The sequence below is a fragment of the Microcaecilia unicolor genome, chromosome 1, assembly GCF_901765095.1.
Source record: "Microcaecilia unicolor chromosome 1, aMicUni1.1, whole genome shotgun sequence".
Taxonomy (NCBI): Eukaryota; Metazoa; Chordata; class Amphibia; order Gymnophiona; family Siphonopidae; genus Microcaecilia; species Microcaecilia unicolor.
The window spans coordinates 43,483,691-43,505,184 of NC_044031.1; the positions used below are offsets into that span (position 1 = coordinate 43,483,691).

Here is a 21,494-nt window from a genome sequence, read left to right on the forward strand (position 1 = left end):
TTACAGGTGTTTATTCAAACCAAGAAAGTGGATGTGTCCAAAGTGGCATCCAAGTGTGGCTCTAAAACCAACATCAAACACAAGCCAGGTATCTATAAAGTGTATATATCCTTATATATTCAGAGAACCCATGTGCATGTGAATAAACTGTGGCAGTTCAGTCTTTGAGTAGCTCCCCTGAGCAGCTGCTCACTGCAAGAGTAGTCGGCATCACAAGTCTCCCTTTCTCTGCTGCTCTCCATTGCAAGGAAGAGTCTTCCCTAAAATGGAAGATGGAGATGTTCATCGAGACGGGCTAAGTCAAAGAAGGAAGATTATTGATCAAGGGGAAAAATTAATGGTGACTGATTCTGGAATAGAATACACTAAACAATACAGGAATATGATAATCCACAGAGAATGTGGGAATTTTGGAATACTACTAGTATTCAAATTCTAAATGACACAGCCCCTTCCCTAAAAAAGAAAAAGGCAGGATTCCTTCCCTGGCTTAATTCAAATCAAATCGGTCCTTGTAATACACTAATATCCTCTGTCCAGGGTTCAGTACAGTTTACATTCTAGGTAAGACAAAAGCAAATAGTGTTACTGTTGAGGTTTGAGAAACGTTAGAGAACATTGGATTAATGCCCGAGACTAAAAACATTAAGGAAAGGATAATGGAGGATAAAGGAGGTAGAAAGGTTTTTAGTCTCTTCCTAAAATTGAGGAAGCTGCTTTCTGTTCTGACTAGTAAAAAAGGCCCGTTTCTGGAACGAATGAAACGGGCGCTAGCAAGGTTTTCCTGGGAGTGTGTATGTTTGAGAGAGAGAGAGCCAGAGCGAATGTGCGGGTGTGTGACAGAGTGAGACTGTCTGTGTGACAGTGTGTGTGTGAGAATGAGAGTGTGTGACAGGGCCCCCTCCCCTGTTCCTAATGCCCCTCACCCCGTTCCCTCCCCTCCTTTTCCTCCTCCTTCCCACACTTTGGGTTCCTTAAGGCTTTCAAAAGTCTATGTACCCCCGTGGCCCTAACGCCCAGTATCCGGATACCCCACCGCTTTCCTCCTCACCCCTCCCCCAAGATGTAATACTTTCACGTCCTTCATTTTTAAAAAAAAGTGTCCTATCTACCCTGTGTACAAATGCCCGGCATTCAGATTGTGTTCCTCTGGTAAATTTTCATTTCTTTCATTCATTCAGAACTTGCCCCCCCCCCCCCCCCCCCCCCCCCCGAACACTTTTGGTTCCTTCAGTCTTTTAAAACTGTCCTGTGTACCCTGTGTGCTAATGGCCAGCATTGAGATTGTTTTCCTGTCCCAAATTTGCATGTCTTTCAGTCATTCACAACTCCCCCCCCCCCTCTCCAGTTTAACACTTTCCTTTCCTTCAGTCTTTTAAAACTCTCCTATCTACCCTGTGTCCTAATGGCCAGCATTCAGATTGTTTTCCTTTCCCAAATGTTCATGTCCTTCAGAACTCCCCCCTCCCCCCCATTTAACACTTTCGGTTCCTTCAGTCTTTTAAAACTCTCCTATCAACCCTGTGTCCTAATGGGCAGCACTCAGATTGTTTTGCTTTGCCAAATTGTCTGTCACTGAGGTCAGTGCTTGCCTGCCTAGCAGACCACTTCCGGCAGGCACGGTCCCAAGCACATCCTGTTGGAGGTGAGAATTATTATATAGGATGGGAATAGGTAGAAAGTTCCATATTTTGACTCCAAGATGGGGAATAGAGAGCTGAAAATCTTCTGATTTCTAATTCTCTTTTGGAACGATGATGTTAGCATCAATTGTTGTTTGTCTGTTAGGCTAGACTAGATAATACAAAGCAGTCTTAGCAGTTCAGAGGTGAAGCCCTGTAGGATTTGAAAAACTAAACAAGCAGCTTTGTTAATATGAAGTATGAAAAAGAGCTATTAGTCTTGATTAGTAGAGCTGATGTTAATCAAAGAACCCTTTTTGGAATCATAAACTATTAAGCCTACAGAGTTAATACTATCTAGTGCTGATATTAGGCCAAATGCTCAGGAATTCACTATTTTTTAAATGCAAAATTGAAAAGCTTAGGACATCTATTGAAACATCTGGTTAATTCAGACAAATGTGCATGGTTGGGTTGTCCCTGAAGACAGGATATGGAGAGTATTTACAAGGATTAAGTTGGATGAACTTGCAGATGTGGTTAAATATTCTACATCTCGCTGCACGCTGGAAGCTTGTCCGATTTAAAAATAAATAAAAAGAACCTACTAATAGAATGAACCTACTAATAGAATTTTTATGTTGGTTAATAAAGTGGCTGGAGTTAAATTTCTCCTTTGCATCATTCTGACAATATTTAGGAGATGATACTCACTCCTATCCCAACAAATCCACAAGAAAGTTCTCTTTAATTTCAAACTATTGCCCAGTAGTGCCTCTTCCATTTTTTGTAAAATTAGTGGAGAACTTCGTTTCTAAATACTTGATGGAATATCCTGAATTGCATGATGTATTTCATAAATCTCAAACAGACTTAAGCAGAATTTTAGTCTGGAGACACTATTTGGGCACTAGTGTCAGGCGTTTGATCCCTAATTAGTGCTGGCGGCCAAGTCCTACTATTACAATTTGGCGTAGCCTCAGCATTTGATCTAGTGGACCATAGTGTTACTTCCAAAGGTTGAAGAGAGGAGTTATTGAACATATTTTAAAATGGCTTGAAAGATTTTTAGGCCTGAGATCTTATAAAGTTATGATGGAGGAAGAAGATAACCTTGCAGTACATTGCAATCTGCAGCCCAAGAATCTGAAAATTCAATCGCCCATTTTATTCAATGTGTCAAGTCATCTTTGGGCTCTGACCTTGATAAGGTACAGCTGAAAACATGATATGTGGATGATATAACTTTGATTCCTATTTTAGATGCAAGTCATTTTTTTAATTAATTTGCAAATTTATTTGGAGTTAGTGGAGAACTGAGTATCTGCACATTTATAAAAGCTCAATATGGATACAACTTTTTTTTATTGGTACATCAAAGGCTCTTGCTGCTCTCACAGCATAATTTAACCATTAAAAGGGGTAACCTTTATGGTGAAAACATCCATGATGATTTTGGGCATTATAGATTGTATTCTATCTTTTGAATTAATCTCAGTGTAAATGTTTAGGTCTTTTTACCACCTCTACAAATCTTCATATACCAGTTACCCACAGTTTGTAGAGATAAGACTAAGGCTGCCGCTTATGAGAAAAGCAATTTATTTACTTACCAAGTATTGATATAATTAATATTTTCTCATGAGATAATAGAACTGCTGCATACATATGCTCACTGTATCTATCACTCCAACATACTGAACTGAAACAGCTATTTTTATACACTTGTGTTTAACAATGATTTACAAGGTTTCAGCCAGTTATCTTACTCAGGATCATCTAGTCTTCTTTCAAAACTATCTGGTTTCCCTCACCTGCTAAACCACATTCTCATGTTTATGCTTCCTCCTTTCCCAGGCCTGTTTGCCCATAAGGATATCATATCAGATCATAAGTTCCTGGGCCTCACGATTTATGGCCTTTGCCCATTGACTCCAGGGTGCATAACTGTGTTTATTATCTACACTTTGCAGACCCAAGTAAATATATTAATTAGGGAAGTCTTTTATGTATGAGACATTTACACCAGATTAGACCTTTTCAGGAGATGAATCAATTTAAATTAGCTGTTAAGCCTTGATTTTTATCTCAACTGGATTATTGTAATTTGAAATATTTGGGTTCAGATAAATTAAGAAATTGCAGACAATCTAGAACACAGCCTAGAAATTAGTGTATTCAGCTACAAAATTTGACAACGTGACTCCTTTATGTTTTAAGTACTTGGCATTATTGTTAGGAACAGCAAAAAAAAAAAATCAATCTATGTCTGAGACAACTAAAATTACACTTAATCGTGGAAGAGCATTAGATCTAAGCGGATTTGTACGCTAACCTTTTCTTATCAGGCAGCTAAGGTGTGGAACACTTACCTTTGAAACTTAGATTAACTAGCTGTATTGCTATTCTAGAAATGTTTGAAGACTTTATTTCAATGTTATATCGCTGATAAATTGTAAATCATTTGATCTTTATGTAGAATTCTGTACATCTAGGCATATGTAGTTTTCTTTTTGTAACTCACATTGGGCCATTTTTTTTTTGGGTGGGGGGGGGGGTGGTATATGCAGGATATTATTGATATTGATATCTGCAAACAGCCTGCACAGGGATCATTTTCGTGGGATATTTGAGGGAAGTTTCTAAGTTTATTAACTACATACCACTCATGAGAAGCCTCTCAGAACGGTTTACAAAAATCAACATAAGAAATCCAAAAAAGAAATTTCAATTTATTAAGTAAAAGGAAGAATAGGGAGGACAGCAGGAAAAAGGGGTGGTGGTGGTTGAGAACCAAGAGCCTGGAGAAAAGGGGTATAGGAAGGAGAGAGAACAACGTTGTCGTAGTTATGAAGCCCAGTCGAGGGTGAAGATAAGAGTTGGACAATGAGCCTTAAAGAAACAGGTATATGTTAAACTGAGACTTAAATCCAGCTATAGTGTGTTCTAGATTAAATTCAACAGGTATAGAGCCCCATAAAGTGTGGGGCCCATAACACCAATTGCTTGTGCCAAATAGTTGGGAGCTAGATAGTATGATATAAGAGGCCTAAAGATTTTGTTGTGAAGAACACAGATCTCCTGGGAGAAAATAAGACAGAAGAAAGTTGGCCAGCATGTCTTTGCTGTTACACCCAGAGATATGCTTAAGCGATACCTCAAGGGGGTCTTAGACATTGCTCTGAAGAAAGTATTCCCTTTTTCTCAAATGTATTTGCCATTGAAATTTCTGTTTCAGCCATTTTGGAATCCTCGGACACTGAGTCAGCAACAGTGGCACCTTTGGTAGCCGCTGGTATTGGTACCCGTGGTATTATAAGTACATAAGTACATAAGTAATGCCATACTGGGAAAAGACCAAGGGTCCATCGAGCCCAGCATCCTGTCCACGACAGCGGCCAATCCAGGCCAAGGGCACCTGGCAAGCTTCCCAAACGTACAAACATTCTATACATGTTATTCCTGGAATTTTGGATTTTTCCAAGTCCGTTTAGTAGCGGTTTATGGACTTGTCCTTTAGGAAACCGTCCAACCCCTTTTTAAACTCTGCTAAGCTAACCACCTTCACCACTTTCTCCGGCAACGAAGTCCAGAGTTTAATTACACGTTGGGTGAAGAAACATTTTCTCCGATTTGTTTTAAATTTACTACACTGTAGTTTCATCGCATGCCCCCTAGTCCTAGTATTTTTGGAAAGCGTGAACAGATGCTTCACATCCACCTGTTCCACTCCACTCATTATTTTATATACCTCTATCATGTCTCCCCTCAGCCGTCTCTTCTCCAAGCTGTACAGCCCTAGCCTCCTTAGTCTTTCTTCATAGGGAAGTCGTCCCATCCCCGCTATCATTTTAGTCGCCCTTCGCTGCACCTTTTCCAATTCTACTATATCTTTCTTGAGATGCGGCGACCAGAATTGAACACAATACTCAAGGTGCGGTCGCACCATGGAGCGATACAATGGCATTATAACATCCTCACACCTGTTTTCCATACCTTTCCTAATAATACCCAACATTCTATTCGCTTTCTTAGCCGCAGCAGCACACTGAGCAGAAGGTTTCAGTGTGTTATCGACGACGACACCCAGATCCCTTTCTTGGTCCGTAACTCCTAACGTGGAACCTTGCATGACGTAGCTATAATTTGGGTTCTTTTTTCCCACATGCATCACCTTGCACTTGCTCACATTAAACGTCATCTGCCATTTAGCCATTTAGCCACCCAGTCTCCCAGTCTCGTAAGGTCCTCTTGTAATTTTTCACAATCCTGTCGCGATTTAACGACTTTGAATTACCTCGCTAGTTACTCCCATCTCTAAATCATTTATAAATATATTAAAAAGCAGCGGTCCTAGCACGGACCCCTGAGGAACCCCACTAACTACCCTTCTCCATTGTGAATACTGCCCATTTAACCCCACTCTCTGTTTCCTATCCTTCTGAGGATCCTTAGCTACAATTGGGTGGCAGAGCAGGTGGGGGGAAGAGGGGTTGGTGGTTGGGAGGCGAGGATAGGGGAGGGCAGACTTTTATACGGTCTGTGCCAGAGCCGGTGATGGAAGGCGGGACAGGTGGTTGGGAGGCAGGAAAAACTGCTGGGCAGACTTATACGGTCTGTGCCCTGAGAAAGACAGGTACAAATCAAGGTAAAGGTATACACATGAGTTTATCTTGGGCAGACTGGATGGACCGTGCAGGTCTTTTTCTGCCGTCATCTACTATGTTACTATGTTAACGAGAGCCTTGACTCAGATAGATTACAAATTCAGCAGGACACAAATCACACCTTTGAATCACTGTGGGTTGAAATTCCATGTATAAAAGGGGAAAAAATGGTGATAGGAGTGTACTACCGTCCGCCTCGCCAGGATGAGCAGGTAGACACAGAAATTATAAAAGAAATCAGAGACGCGAACAAAATGGGCAATGTGATAATAATGGGTGACTTCAATTATCCAAATATAGACTGGGTAAATGTAACATCGGGACACGCTACAGAGATACAATTCCTTGATGAAATAAAGGACAGCTTTATGGAGCAGCTGGTGCAGGAGCCGACGAGAGAAGGAAAATTTTTCTAGACTTGGTCCTTAGTGGAGCGCATGATCTGGTGAGGGACGTTATGGTACTCATTAATATACAATGCTACCCCTCCACCAGTCCGGTCCACCCATTACGATATACTTTGTACCCCGGTACGACAGTGTCCCACTGGTTATCCTCCTTCCACCAGGTCTCAGTAATGCCTATTATATCCAATTTTTCATTTAGTGCAATATATTCCAACTCTCCCATCTTATTTCTTAGACTCCTAGCATTTGCAAATAGACATTTCAGAGTATGTCTGTTGTTCTTATTGAAAATGTTCTTTAAGAATAGAGAAGACCTTTAGGGTCTTAGTTGAAATCTTTTTTTTTTTTTTTTTTTTATTATTATTAATATAAGATGTACACAACAGAAACTTTCATATTATTCCAGACAGATATATGAACAGTGTGGAGATCATACACATACCATGCAAATAAACATCTTGGCTGAAAATTGAGTAAGAGAAGTATTTCAGCATGACCAAAAGTGAGGTGAAAGACCTGGTTTCTTATAGCCGCCCACCCTATTAAGTCCAAGCCATTCATCTATCATATCTCATCCATGAATCCCCTCTCCCCACCCCCCCTCCCCCACTCATGCCTGCCTAAACACCATGATGCTCCCAAACTAAAAGGGTGTAGACCCAAAACCACCATGTCAATGGACTGAAACTCAATGTTACAAATGTAATCTATTTAAGATTAAACTCCTTACTCTTGGAGACCAGGGTTGGATATATGTATTCCAAATAGCTAAAAAAAAAAAATGGTGCCTAAGCTTAAATATAAGACCTGTTTATGTATTTTGTATCCTGCGCTTTCCCACTCAAAGAAGGTTCAATGCGGCTTACATAGTAATAGGAATACAGAATAATGTTATACAGGGTAAAAGTTAAGCATACCAGAATAATAGAAGAGATGAGTAGGTAGAGATAGGCAATGGGGAGGGGAGCAAGGTGGGAGATATATAGTCTGGGTCAATGTCGTTATCATATGGGTATGTGTTAGGTAGATGGGTTCATAAGATTAATCTTGGTCATTTGGATAGGCTTGCTTGAATAAATGGGTTTTTAGTGCTTTCCGGAAGGGTAGGTAGTTACTGATTGATCGGATAGATCTGGAAAGGGCATTCCAGAGTTGGCTGCCTAGGAAGGAGAAGTTAGATCCATAATAAGTCTTATACTTGATTCCTTTGCAATTGGGGTAATGCAGATTGAGGTAATTTCGCGAAGTTTCAGACATGTATCTGGTAGGAAGGTCAATCAGATTGAGCATATAATCCAGAGATTCACCATGGATAATCTTGTGGATTAATGTGTGGATCGTGAAGTTGATTCGCTCTTTGATAGGGAGCCAGTGAAGTTTTGCACGAAGAGGAGTTACGCACTCAAAATGTGATTTGCCAAAAATGAGTCTCGCTGCTGTATTTTGGGCAGTCTGAAGTTTTTTCAGGATATGGGCCCTGCAGCCTAAGAAAATGCTATTACAGTAGTCGACATGGGTAAGCACCGTGGATTGCACCAAATTCCGGAAAGTTTTCAGGGGTAGATAGGGTTTTATGCGTTTCAATATCCACATCATATTGAACATTTTCTTTGTAGTTGATATAGCGTGATTTTCAAGTGAAAGGTGGTTGTCTAGTATCGCTCCAAGGATTTTCAGGTTGTCGGAAATGGGAATTGTGATGTCTGAGGTTTTAAGAATAGATGGCAGGGGCGCGGAATGTTGAGATGAGAGGATTAGGCTTTGTGTTTTTTCTTTGTTCAATTTCATCATAAAGGCATTGGCCCAAGAGATCAAGATGTTCATGCCCGTGGATATTTTGTCGGAGATTTCAGTAAGGTTAGATTTGAAAGGAATGAATATGGTGACGTCAGCAGCGTAAACGAAAAGGTTGAGACCATGTCTGAATAGAGCTTTGGCAAGTGGGATCATCATAAGATTGAAGAGTATTGGCGATAAAGGGGATCCTTGAGGTACACCGCAATTTGGTGTCCAGGGAGATGAGATGGTTGAGGATGATTTAACTTGGTAAGACCTTAAGGTGATGAAGCCTTTTATCCAATTGATGATATTCCCACCGATTCCAAGTTTGTCCAGTAGTTTGGTTAGAATACTATCCAGCTTATAATCGAAAGAGAAAAACGCCTATATTTTGACCCAAATTGGGAGATGGGCGTTTTTTCTCGCAAAGGCGCCCAAGTCGGTATAATCGAAAGGCGATTTTGGGCGTTTCCAACTGCACTCCGTTGCGGAAACGAATAAAGTTGACAGGGGCGTGTCGGAGGCGGGACTGGGGCGTGGTTATCAGCCGAGGAGAGATGGGTGTCTGTAGCTGATGATCGAAAAAAAAAAGGCGTTTTTACCACGATTTTGGGTCACTTTTTTGGACCCTTTTTTTTCACGAACAGGTCCCAAAAAAGTGCCCCAACTGACTAGATGACCACTGGAGGGAATCGGGGATGACCTCTCCGGACTCCCCCAGTGGTCACTAACCCCCTCCCACAAAAAAATCCCCCACTTTACAAACTTTTTTTCCAGCCTCTATGCCAGCCTCAAGTGTCGTACCCACCTCCATGACAACAGAATGTGTTCGATCCAATCACAGCCTTTCCCTGGGTCAGATGTGGCTCTCGGGTGCAGTACAGGGTCACATCAGCATTGCATTGTGGTGGGTGTAGGGTATTGGACTCCGTGATTTCATTAGCTTGTGTTACAGTCTCACGATGTTGGTAGTTGGTAGGCTTTTCTCCCATGGTGCTTTTCCCCCTGCCTACTGGGTCAGAGTTTGCCCTGTTGTGTTTCCTGTTGTAGTCCATGCGGTAGTGGCCATTTTTGTAAGCCAGTTTTAGTTCCCTTTCCTGTGGTAGCCACATTACAGAACTTAGTTCTTACCTTGAATGTGGCTGAAAGAGGGCATTGTGTACAGCATTCTGCCAGCTCGGACCTACTGCTAATCTCAGTACCAGGGAGACTCGTTGCCAGTGGGGCACAACCTCTGCAGTTAACTGTGAGTAAACGTGCTTATTCCAATAAAGGACATTTTCGGAGAGATTAGTCTTCAGGTGTCAACTGGTGTGCCAATGTTATACAGCAGCAACAAGTCCTAGAGGCCTGCGTGTATGCAGGTCCCTAGAGCACTTTTAGTGGGTACCGCAGTGCACTTCAGGCAGGTGGACCCAGGCCCATCCCCCCCACCTGCAACACTTGTGCTGGTAAATGGGAGGCCTCCAAAACCCACTGTACCCACATGTAGGTGCCCCCTTCACCCCTAAGAGCTATGGTAGTGTTGTACATTTGTGGGTAGTGGGTTTTGGGGGAGGGGTTTGGGAGCTCAGCACCCGTGGTAAGGGAGCTATGTATGTGGGAGCTTTTTCTGAAGTCCACTGCACTGACCTAGGGTGCCCAGTTGGTGTTCTGGCATATCAGGGGGGCCAGTGTACTATGAATCGTGGCCCCTCCCACGACCCGGGGATATCGGTTCTTGCTTCAGGGAACAGCAAGGCTTTATTGCCGAATCTCAGTGGAGGGAGTGACTTTGAGTCCCCCTGTTGGCACGACCCCTCCAAGACCCGGAAATAGTAATGCTTCGCTATGGAGGCCAATAATGGAAACGCCCGAAGTGGGTTAGGATTTTCATGTGACCCGAGGAGGTCCTGGCGCAGCATCGACTCGGATAATAAACCAACTGGGGGATTGGAGAGTGAGCTCTTCCCCCCCCCGAAGATATCTGGAGCGGTTTCTGTGGAGAAATTGGACTTGGTGAAGCCAATAATGTCATAATGGACTTACTATAGGAACTGCAGCAGAATGGGAATAACTCTCTTCAGATGTTTAAAATTTTTTACTATATGAGTTAAAGTATTTACATTAATACTTATCTAACAAAGAGGAAGTCCAAGATATAAAAATAGAGACTTTGATTACGGAAATGGCTTCCCTATGAAAATCAGATAATTTGGTAATGAAGAATAGTTATTTTTCTTGTAAAAATTGGAATTTCTGGAAACCAATTAAGGGAAAATAACTTGAGAATGATAAATTTACCTATAATATCCTATATATCAAGTTACTGAATTCATGAAGAAATATTTCTCTGATACTTTGCTAATACCTTCTGATAGCCACCTTTTGGTGACTAAAATTATATTTCCTTTAAAATCTTCTTTATCAGAGAAAAGAGATGTAAGTTTAACTGACATTTTGGAAAATTCAGAAGTTATAGATTTATTATTAGTGACTTTCATCTTTGATTTAGATAGGAATAATGTTTTGAAATTGTATTTCTGATACATGGTTGATAGTTTTTTGGGTTCAAAGATGCATATATTTCCTGACCAGTGCTTTTTTTGTAGAAAAAAAGGTGCCGGTACTCATTGTGGGTGGGGTCACCACATATGGCTCCACCCCTATGATAGCCACACCCACATTGGCCACACCCCTTATAACAGCCATGGCGCATATAAACAGACATCATTGAAAATATACTAGTATAGGAGAAAGAAATAACATGATTTTTTTCATTATAAATAATTTCTGTAAGCTGCTACAGCTCCAGTATACCCAGTGCAAAATAAGACAACAGATGTAAACACTTAAATGAAAATAAAATGATTTTTTCTACCTTTGTTGTCTGGTGACTTTGTTTTTCTATCCATATTGGTCCCAGCCTCTGATTCTGCTGCTCTCTATCTGTTCTCTTTCCATTTCTAGAGCTTCCTTTCCATTTATTTCTTTCCTTTCCTCTTCTTCATTTCTTGCCCTACATCCATAAGTAAAAGCTGGATCCTCCTCTGCGGAATTGACTGGAGGAGGTACAACATGGATCCAGCTTTTGCCTATTTTCTCCATCCAAGTGCAGTTTTTCTCCTCTCTTTCCTTTCCCTCATCTCCATCCATGTGCATCTTCTTTTTTTCTTTCCTCCGCTCCATCCATGTCCAGCATTTCTCCTCTCTCTTCCCTCCCCTGTATCCATATAAAGAAATAATTCTCTCTCCCCTCTCCTCCTTCCAAGTGCATTTCTCCTCTCTCCCCGCCAACCCCTCCATCCATCCATCCATGTCAAGCAATTCTCCTCTATCTCCTGCTCTCCTCTCCATCCATGTCCAGCATGTCTCCTCTCTCCCCTGCTCTCCCCTCCCATGTCCAGCGATTCTCCTCTGTCCCCTGTCCTCCCCTGCCATCCATGACCAGCCATTCTCCTCTGTCCCCTGTCCTCCCCTGCCATCCATGACCAGCCATTCTTCTCTGCCCCCTGTCCTCCCCTGCCATCCGTGACCAGCCATTCTTCTCTGCCCCCTGTCCTCCCCTGCCATCCGTGACCAGCCATTCTTCTGTGCTCCGTCCTCCCCTGCCATCCGTGACCAGCTATTCTTCTCTGCCCCCTGTCCTCCCCTGCCATCCGTGACCAACCATTCTTCTGTGCTCCGTCCTCCCCTGCCATCCGTGACCAGACATTCTTCTGTGCTCCGTCCTCCCCTGCCATCTGTGACCAGCCATTCTTCTCTGCTCCGTCCTCCCCTGCCATCCGCGACCCATTCTTCTCTGCCCCCTGTCCTCCCCTGCCATCCGTGACCAGCCATTCTTCTGTGCTCCATCCTCCCCTGCCATCCGTGACCAGCCATTCTTCTCTGCCCCCTGTCCTCCCCTGCCATCTGTGATCAGCCATTCTTCTCTGCTCCGTCCTCCCCTGCCATCCGTGACCCATTCTTCTCTGCCCCCTGTCCTCCCCTGCCATCTGTGACCAGCCATTCTTCTCTGCTCCGTCCTCCCCTGCCATCCGCGGCCCATTCTTCTCTGCCCCCTGTCCTCCCCTGCCATCCATGTCCACTGATTATCCTCTCTCCCCTCCCCTCTCCTTCATGTCCAGCAATTTTCTCTTCCCTGCCCTCCCCTTCTTCTCCAGCCCCAGCATCAGACCCTCAGCCCCAAACCTCAGTGTCTGTCCTTGGTCCCTTTTTCTCCCAGCCACAGAGTCAGACTCTTCTCCCTAAATCAGCTCCCTTCTCCCAGCCCCAGCAAAATACCCTTCTCTCTCCTCAACCCCTAGCGCCCAGCATGTGCCCTGTTCTCCCATCCCCAGGGTCTGCCATTCATCCAACCCCCACATCAGACCTTCTCCCCACCCGACGTCGAGATCCAGCGCCCCTGCCCCAGCTGCCCGCCCTCTTTGCTTCCCGACAGCCCTGCTTTCCGGTCCAAACCTCCCTCCCCCCCCCCCCCCCCCCGCAACGCGTTTCAATCTTTTATTTATTTTTTTTACTTGCAGTCACAGCGCCGGCGTTGTTGAGAGGACCAGGCTCGCCTCCTCATGCTTTCCTTCCCTTCGCTGTTCTGATTCGCTGCCTCTGTGTCCCGCCTTCCTGTGACGTGTTTCCTGTTTCCGCGAAGGCGGGACACTGAGAGGCAGCGAATCGGAACAGCGAAGGGAGGGAAAGCATGAGGCGAGCCTGGTCCTCTCAACAACGCCGGCGCTGTGACTGCAAGTAAAAAAAATAAATAAAAGATTGAAACGCGTCGTGGGGGGGAGGTTTGGATCGGAAAGCAGGCCTGTCGGAAAGCAAAGAGGGCGGGCAGCTGGGGCAGGGGCGCTGGATCTTGACGGGCGGCAGGAACGCAAGTCAGGAACCCTAGGGAAAAAAGGTGCCGGTACGCCGTACCGGCGCGTACCGGCACAAAAAAAGCACTGTTCCTGACACATCAAGGGAATCGCAGACTTGGGAGGTGTGAGGTCTTGGCTTTTAAGCCAGGAATCATTGCCCTAGGTGGGACCTTCCTAGCGCGATTCCCTTGTAAGTGTTTTATTTCCTTATTACTTATTGGTTTGAACCTAAGAAATTATAAGAGTTTGTGGAAACAGATGAAGAATCCTTTGCAGCAACTTCCTTCAGTTACCACTGTACCGGCTGCAATAACCGATTAACCTTCCTCCCTCAGAAAATGTGAAGTGTAAGATTAACCATTTTGAGTTTTTCTTATTTTCTTTAAGATTGTTTTCCTGATCTTGGATCTTCCAATTGTGAACAATTATATAAATATATATTGTTGAGAGAAAATGTTTTCCTTTTTATATTAATTTCTGTATTTCCTTACATTTATGTGATAAATGTGAATGTAATTAAGTAAAATGATAAATAAAATTTAAAAAAAAGAATGGAGAATTTTTGTATATAATCGTTGATAATGAGAGGTCACCCTGTTTTCCATCAATTTAATTAGTACAGGAATGGAGGTTATAGGGCTTCCCACATCATAAAGGTAAGTAGATGATTCTGCCATTGCCAAAATGAGGGACTCTGTGTACACACTATTGATTGGATATGTTTTTCCCCACAAGTTACCTTTCAAATAAATAACTTATGGCCCTTACCTCTTGCTCCCAAATCTCTCCCACAGTCCAACACCACTCTGTCAAAAGTAGACTGAATATGCAACTCCCAACAAAAAGCTCAGATAGCTAATCTCATTTCAAAAAGTCTAGATTTTAGGACCAGGCCAAAAGGCATGAAATATACCTTCATTACTTCCACATTTCCCTCACATGGGGGAGCCAGCTAACAAATTACTAGATACTACATTGGTGACCTCTAACAACAGACACACTGGCAGCAGAAGACCTTGCGAAGTACTTCAATGAGAAAATCATAAAATTACGACTCAAAATACCTGCCAATACCATAGATTACACAAAACTACTCGACTGTCTAGACCCAAACCCTGGTGAATACCCAACGGACAGAACCTGGACCAACTTCGACACACTAACGGATGATACCATCTCCCAAACGCTCAAAAGGTTCGCCAAGTCTCATTGTAAACTGGACATATATTCCAACAACCTAATAAAGACGGCACCTCAACAGTTCATATCTGACCTCATGGAGCACCTGAACTACATGTTACAAAACGGATTCTTCCCACAGGACAAAGGAAATATTTTACTCACCCCAATACCCAAAGATGCAAAGAAAAGTACAAGCGACTTAACCAACTATCGTCCAGTAGCATCTTTTCCTCTGATAACCAAACCAACGGAAGGTATAGTGACCAAACAGCTCACCAACTACTTAAACAAATTCTCAATACTCCACGAATCCCAATCAGGATTCCGATCCAACCACAGCACCGAAACAGTTCTAGTTACCCTTATGTCAACCGGCAGAAACATTCTTCTTCTACAATTCGACATGTCCAGCGCCTTCGATATGGTTGATCATGGAATATTATTACATATCCTTGAATACTTCAGAATTGGAGGTAATGTTCTCAATTGGTTCAAAGGCATCCTAACCACACGATCATACCAAGTGGTATCTTACTCGAATACCTCAGCCACATGGACACCTGAATGTGGAGTCCCCCAAGGATCTCCTCTCTTGCCAACCCTCTTCAACCTAATGATGACACCCTTGGCCAAACTACTATCCAACCAAAATCTCAATCCATGTATATATGCAGATGATGTAACGATCTACATCCCATAAAAACGATTTAAAGGAAATTACTAACCTAAACCAAAGCTTCCATATCATGCATTCATGGGCAAATACATTTCAGCTGAAACTTAATGCAGAAAAAACACAATGCCTTATAATCACCTCACAACATAACACGAGCAATTCAGGCCCAGAAAAAGGATGACACAGTACCATTGAGTGGATTAGGACTCGTGGAGCAGAGTCAAAAAATCGCTGAACTGAGTAGAGGAGCTGCAGCTTACTGCTCCATTCCTACAGGGGAACAACTGTTTCTGTCGAGGAGAAGCCCTACTGGAAAATTCCCTACTCCCTAGCTTCTTGGGATCCCCCAATAATGGGGGAAAGTGGTTACTTGCTTTAACTTTGAGGTAATGGTGTGTTCACTAGCTGACATCATATGAGCATAACTTAGTTGACTCTTGACACAGTTCTCCAGTATCATCCCCAAGAACCTACCAAAAAAGTGTGACATTTAGGCCAGTGGAGAGTGGAAAGTTACTGTTTTTTTTTCCTGGTGTTAAGTAGCATGGAATCTTGCTACTGTATGGGACTCTGCCCAGGTACCTATGACCTGGACTAGCCACTGTTGGAAACAGAGCTTGATGTACCCTTGGTCTGACCCAGTAGGGCAACTCTAAGTTCTTATGACTCAACACCTGGTTGTGTTGGAAAGTTTAGAACTGCTGGCTTCCCCAACTATGTAAGTGGTAGGTCATAAAATTATAGAACTCCCCACCCCTCAAATCTATTTCTCTTACGAGAACAAGCATCTGAGCTGCTGGCTGTGGGTTCAGTTAACTGCATGACTTAACAGGGATCACTTATGGTACTCCTAAAGGACCTTGCTGCTGATCACTGTGTGGGCTGCTGATGTCAGGCTTAGGCATTAGTTATTATTAAATATCAATGAAAAAATTTGCAAAAGAATATTCCAAGATCTTTAATTACAAGGGTTCACAGCACCCAGTATGTATAACCTGGAGGGACTTAATTTTGTAACGAGAACAAAGCTCATAATGTAAGTAGCTCTTGAATTATGAAAGATCTGTCCTACAAGCAGGGGCCAGTCTTAGGCAGGGGCGACAGGAGCAGCCGCATAGGGCCTCGTGTTCCCAGGGACCCCGCTGCCCTGGCATTGGTAGTCTTACCTTGGTCAGGGTTCGGAACCCACCTCGGAGCTGTTCCCCAGTGTCGGCTTTACCTTATAACCTTGGAGTTTGTACACGGCAACCAGCAATCCTAGTCACATCAGTGTCGCTCCCAACCAATTAGGAGTACCCTTTTAGGCATCAGACAGGTTCCCTAACCAAAGTCCACTGCAGTAACCACTAGGCTACTGGGGTTGACTGGCATTTCTGCTAGAAAGGACAGTGAATGTTTGAGTGGATCTGAAGCATACACAGGGTGTTTAGAAAGCCTTTTCTTGGCTAATGTAAATTATTAGAGGTCAGTTTCATATAACTCTTGCACGTTTATATGTCTTCACTGGTACATTCAGGCACAATCTGAGTTAAAACTCCTTTCTCTCTGGTTTTAGGTGGAGGAGATGTCAAGATTGAGAGTCATAAAATAAATTTGAAGGGTAAGGTGCAATCAAAGGTTGGATCTCTGGACAACATGGGTCATGTACCAGCTGGAGGCAATGTGAAGGTAAGGCCCGCCCCTCAGTTTTGGTTTGTTTGTTTTTTTAAACAGAGTGCACAGGAAAGGTTTGGGCTGGGGAATGGCTCTTCTACAGATAAGTTTGGGTAATTTATGCAAGGTAACTAGTTTCCCTTTGTGTTGTGTGTTGCTTGCTGCCTCTGTGTGTTGACACAAGCCATTAACTCACATACAACATCACCCCCACCCTTCTGTCATAACCTGAGAGCTAAGAAATGTGGGCATTAAGGAATTTTGCTTAACAGTACAGTATTTTTGTACTCCAAGAGTAAGATGATAGTTCAGGAGAAACTAATGCTCTCTTTGAACCTTGTTGGAGAAAGCAATATACCAACAAGGTACAAGATTTTGGTCTGTTAATGCTTTATATCCAAGACCTCGGGATTTTGAGAAAGGGCATAGTACCAAAAAGGCACTTTTCAATGTTACATGATAGTCTTGTCATTTATATGCTAAAAGGGATGTCATGCTTATCCAATTGGATCTAAGCTCAGCTTTTGATACTGTTGCCCATTTTCTTTTTGTATGGCTGTAGGAGATGGCATTGAGGGATATTGCAAGTTGGGGGTTTTTTTTTTTTCATATCTTCCTGTATTTTCCAAGTCCTGATTGACATGTCTTCAAAATCCAATCCTTCCTTAGCATTAACTCTTCTGTTCTGCACAAATGGTTGTTATCCCTTCCTACCAGCAAGTAGAGGTAGAAAGAACTGAATTCTGCCAGCAACACCACCAGCATAAGCAGAGGTGCTACCTAGAACAATCCAGTATAGTTTTCTCTACCTTCAGCAGATGGTAGGTTATGCTGACAGTGCTCCTGTCCCAGCTCCCTGCTCTTCTGGCCATGGCCGCACAGTGGACGAGCCTAATAGCCATTCCCAGGTCAGTTAACATTTCTTAGTGCCACCATATGAGGCTTTGGCTCTGTCCTATGGGGCCTTGCCCAAGGATTGTGAGTCCCCATTCCCCCCACCCCTCTTTGCCTGTTCACCCTGTTTGGGTATAGTTCTCATGGGCTCCCCTTGCAGCTCCCAGGCTTTCCAAAGGTGCATGCTTCAGCAGCAGCACACAAAAAAATTCAATTGGCCTGGCTAGCTTTATGCCCTTTCACATGAGCTAATGCTGTTTTAATAAGGGAATTCCCCTCTAGGCACACCCAGAGAGAGCTGGGGACAATATGCCAGAGCCCTGGACCGAGTTAGGCCAAGACAGACAGGCAAGCCCTCATGCATCTGCAGCATAGTAGGTCATGCTGGCTTAGGGTTACCATATTTGCTCCCCCCCACCCCAAAAAGAGGACATATGCCCCACCCCTGTCACATACCACCCCATCACACACCCCTAAGGGTGTCCTATCCTCCCCTTACCTTACTATACTGCCCTGGTGGTCTAGTGACCTCTTCAAGGCAGGAAAGAGCCCCTGCAATACTGTTCCTTGCTGACTCCGGTCCCGGCGCCAATTGAAATTGGCCGCCGAGAGTTGAAGCGGCCTTGTGAGACTTCAACTCTCGGTAGCCATTTTGAATTGGAGCCGGGCCTGTCAGCAAGGAACAGTATGCAGGCGCTCCGGGCAGGAAAGTGGGGGCTCTTTCCTGCCTCGAAGAGGTCACTAGACCACCAGGGCAGTATAGTAAGGTAAGGGGAGTGGAAGATAGGACACCACTAGGCCCGCCAGCCTAGGGGTTACCATATGTCCAGATTTACCCGGACATGTCCTCTTTTTGAGGACATGTCCGGGCAACCGGGTGGGTTTTGCCAATCTGCCCGTTTGTCCGGATTTCTGGACAAACGGGCAGGCTGGTGGGCATAGGACAGCCCGCCCGCCAGCCTGCCCGTTTGTCCAGAAATCCAGACAAAAGGGCAGATTGCTAGCCTCCCCTCCCTTTACTTACTACTGCCCTGGTTGGTGGTCTAGTGACCTCTTCCACCTTCGGAGCAGGAAAGAGCCCCCTCTTTCCTGCCCGGAGCGCTGCTCTGCATGCATCCTTCCTGTTGCTGATCTCGGCACCGATTCAAAATGGCTGCCGAGAGTTGAAGTAACCTCGCGAGACTTCAACTCTCGACGGCCATTTTGAATCGTCGCCGATATCAGCAACAGGAAGGATGCATGCAGGGCAGCGCTCCGGGCAGGAAAGAGGGGGCTCTTTTCTGCCCCGAAGAGGTTACTAGACCACCAGGGCAGTAGTAAGGTAAGGGGAGGGGGGGTTGATGGGGGTGGGGGGGAAATGACAGGGGGCGGAGTGAGGGTGTGAAAGGGGTGGGCAGGTGTGTGGTGGGGGCAGGGCATGTGTCCTCCTTTTTGGGGGACAAAATATGGTAACCCTACGCCAGCCTGTCCGTTTGTCCAAAAATCCAGACATACGGGCAGGCTGGCAAAACCCACCCACTTGCCTGGCCATGTTCTGGGAGCCTTGTCAAGCTCAAGGGGAAGTGCATTCCACCATTGTGGTCTAACCACTTGCGAGGTTGAGGAGCGTAATCTGTGGAGGCTGATTGCTTGATAAGATAATACATCCAGAAGGTATTTTTTTGCCTGAGCCTAAGGCTTATACTAGTCAATAAATTTTGAGAGTTGAAGCTATGACAAAAAGGGCTTCATGTTTTTTTTTAAGCCTTAAATTATGGTTAAAACCTTAAACTGGATTTTTCAGGAAATGAGGATTCAGTGCAGCCAAGATAATACTGGTGTGTTATGTTCACATTTTGAAGTGCTTGTAATTAGGCAGCAGAATTTTGTGTGACTTGTAAAGCATGGAAGGCAGTTGAAAACCTGGGACATTTGCTCCTGATGGTTTGATTCCTTGAGTAATAGCTCTGTGTGGTTTGGGACAGGAAGTCTTTTCAGGATGTTGTCCATTACATCAGAGCTCCTCAGGGGTCACTATTGTCCCTAGTTCTGTTTAACTTTGTCTGACCCCTTTAGCATGGGAGCTTGTTACCAGTATAACAGTTCTATATTTATGCTGTACATCTATTAGCATATGACAAGGGGCCACTGCAAAATAGAATAGGTGCTCGGAGATGATGGCCACTCATGTATGGGTATTGCATGTTGAAACAGTAGCTGACTGCTTCTTCTTGCTCATATGGCTCTCGGCTGGGGGTGGTTGACACCGGTTTGGAGTGGAGTAGCCTAATGATAGGAGTAGCCTAACAATTCCCACTGCAGCTCCTTGTGACTCTGGGCAAATCCCTTAACCCTCCATCAAACATATAAACGGCAAGTGACCGACTCACCTGCAAATGCGCAGTAGAGAATTCCCTCTCTGTCCTGCCCTCGCGTCAAGACGTGATGACGTCAGAGAGGGAAACTGAGTCGGAGTCACTGTCGGACGCTGCCGCCTGGAAACGAACATCGTGTAACCTCCACCCCCCCAATCCCCGCAGCCGCTCCCACCCTCCTCCGTATCAGGCCCCCTGCACTGATCTGACAGCGCCTCTCACCTCCGTGTGAAAGCGCTGCAGGCAGCAGCAGATCTCTGTTTTCACACGGAGGTGAGAGGCGCTGTCAGGTCAGTGCAGGGGGCCCGGCACGGAGGGGGGAGGGAGCGGCGGCAAGGAGGGTAGCTGGAAATCTCGCCCGTTTTAACGGGCTTAACGGCTAGTTGCCCCAGATACAACATGAGTACCTGAATGTAATGTGTAAACTGCTTTGATTGTAACCACAGAGAGGCAGTATACCAAATCCCTTACCCTTACCAGTTTGATACTTAAATTCAGTAACCGGCTGTGGATGAAAGCCTATATAGAAAGTGTGATGATATGCTTGTCGCCTTAGACTGATTTGTTGGTGGTGTCCCTGACACTTCAAATGTAGATGTTTCATGCTACATTAACAAGGAGAGTGGACTACTGTAACACTATTTTGGGGATTGGCAGACCAATTTGAAGAGATTACAGATGGCCACAAAGTTCATAAATGGAAGAAAATGGTGGGATCATATTTCCTAACTCTTGAGGATGCTTCATAGTCTCCCAGTAGATTTACAAGTAAAATTAATGATCTTAGGCTTAGCATATAAAACTTTTTATAAAGGATTGATGAATTCTTTGCTAAATAGTTTAGAATACCATGTCACCGACATCATTCAACACTCATCCTCATGGAATGGTGATTTTCATTATGATTTATGATTTGTTGCTTCCTTGCAGCTATTAGAAGAAAAAACTGTACTACTTCAAAGGAGAAAATGTTTTTCCGGTTTCTTGAAGCTGGTGGTCTTTAACTGTTTTTTAAAAAATTGTAACGGCTCAGGTGTTAAATATGATCAATATATCAAGTGAACAAACGCAGGTGTGTCATAGGTCTCCTCTTTAAACTGGTTGAACCTTCTAGGACATTAATCTTAATTTTATAGGAGATTCCTTCCTCTGAAGCCGCCTGGCCATTGTTTGAGCTGGGATTTCTACAGTGAATGAAACTCCCTTGTGACAATTGACTCTGGTCTTCAAGTTCACATCCCTTCATGCATCTGACATCTAGTCCTTTGATATTCCTGATTGGCCGGAAATGTTTCCATTTAAGTTTTATCCAATAAATCAATATATCCCTATGAGGAGAGTAAGTGCAATACAACCCTAAAACATTCTGTGGTGTTGTCAAGAAATTAAAGACAGCAACTCCCCAACACATTCAAAACTATC

The 21,494-nt window shown here is 44.0% G+C and overlaps 1 protein-coding gene across 1 annotated transcript in view; it reads left to right on the top strand.

The window, feature by feature from the left end:
• LOC115466372 (microtubule-associated protein 4-like) overlaps window positions 1-21,494 on the top strand; it is a 107,116-nt gene that overhangs the window by 72,016 nt on the left and 13,606 nt on the right. The window contains exons 8-9 of the mRNA XM_030197600.1: window positions 7-88; window positions 16,727-16,839. Of these exons, the coding sequence (XP_030053460.1) occupies window positions 7-88; window positions 16,727-16,839 (195 nt within the window). The remainder of the gene's footprint in view (window positions 1-6; window positions 89-16,726; window positions 16,840-21,494) is intronic.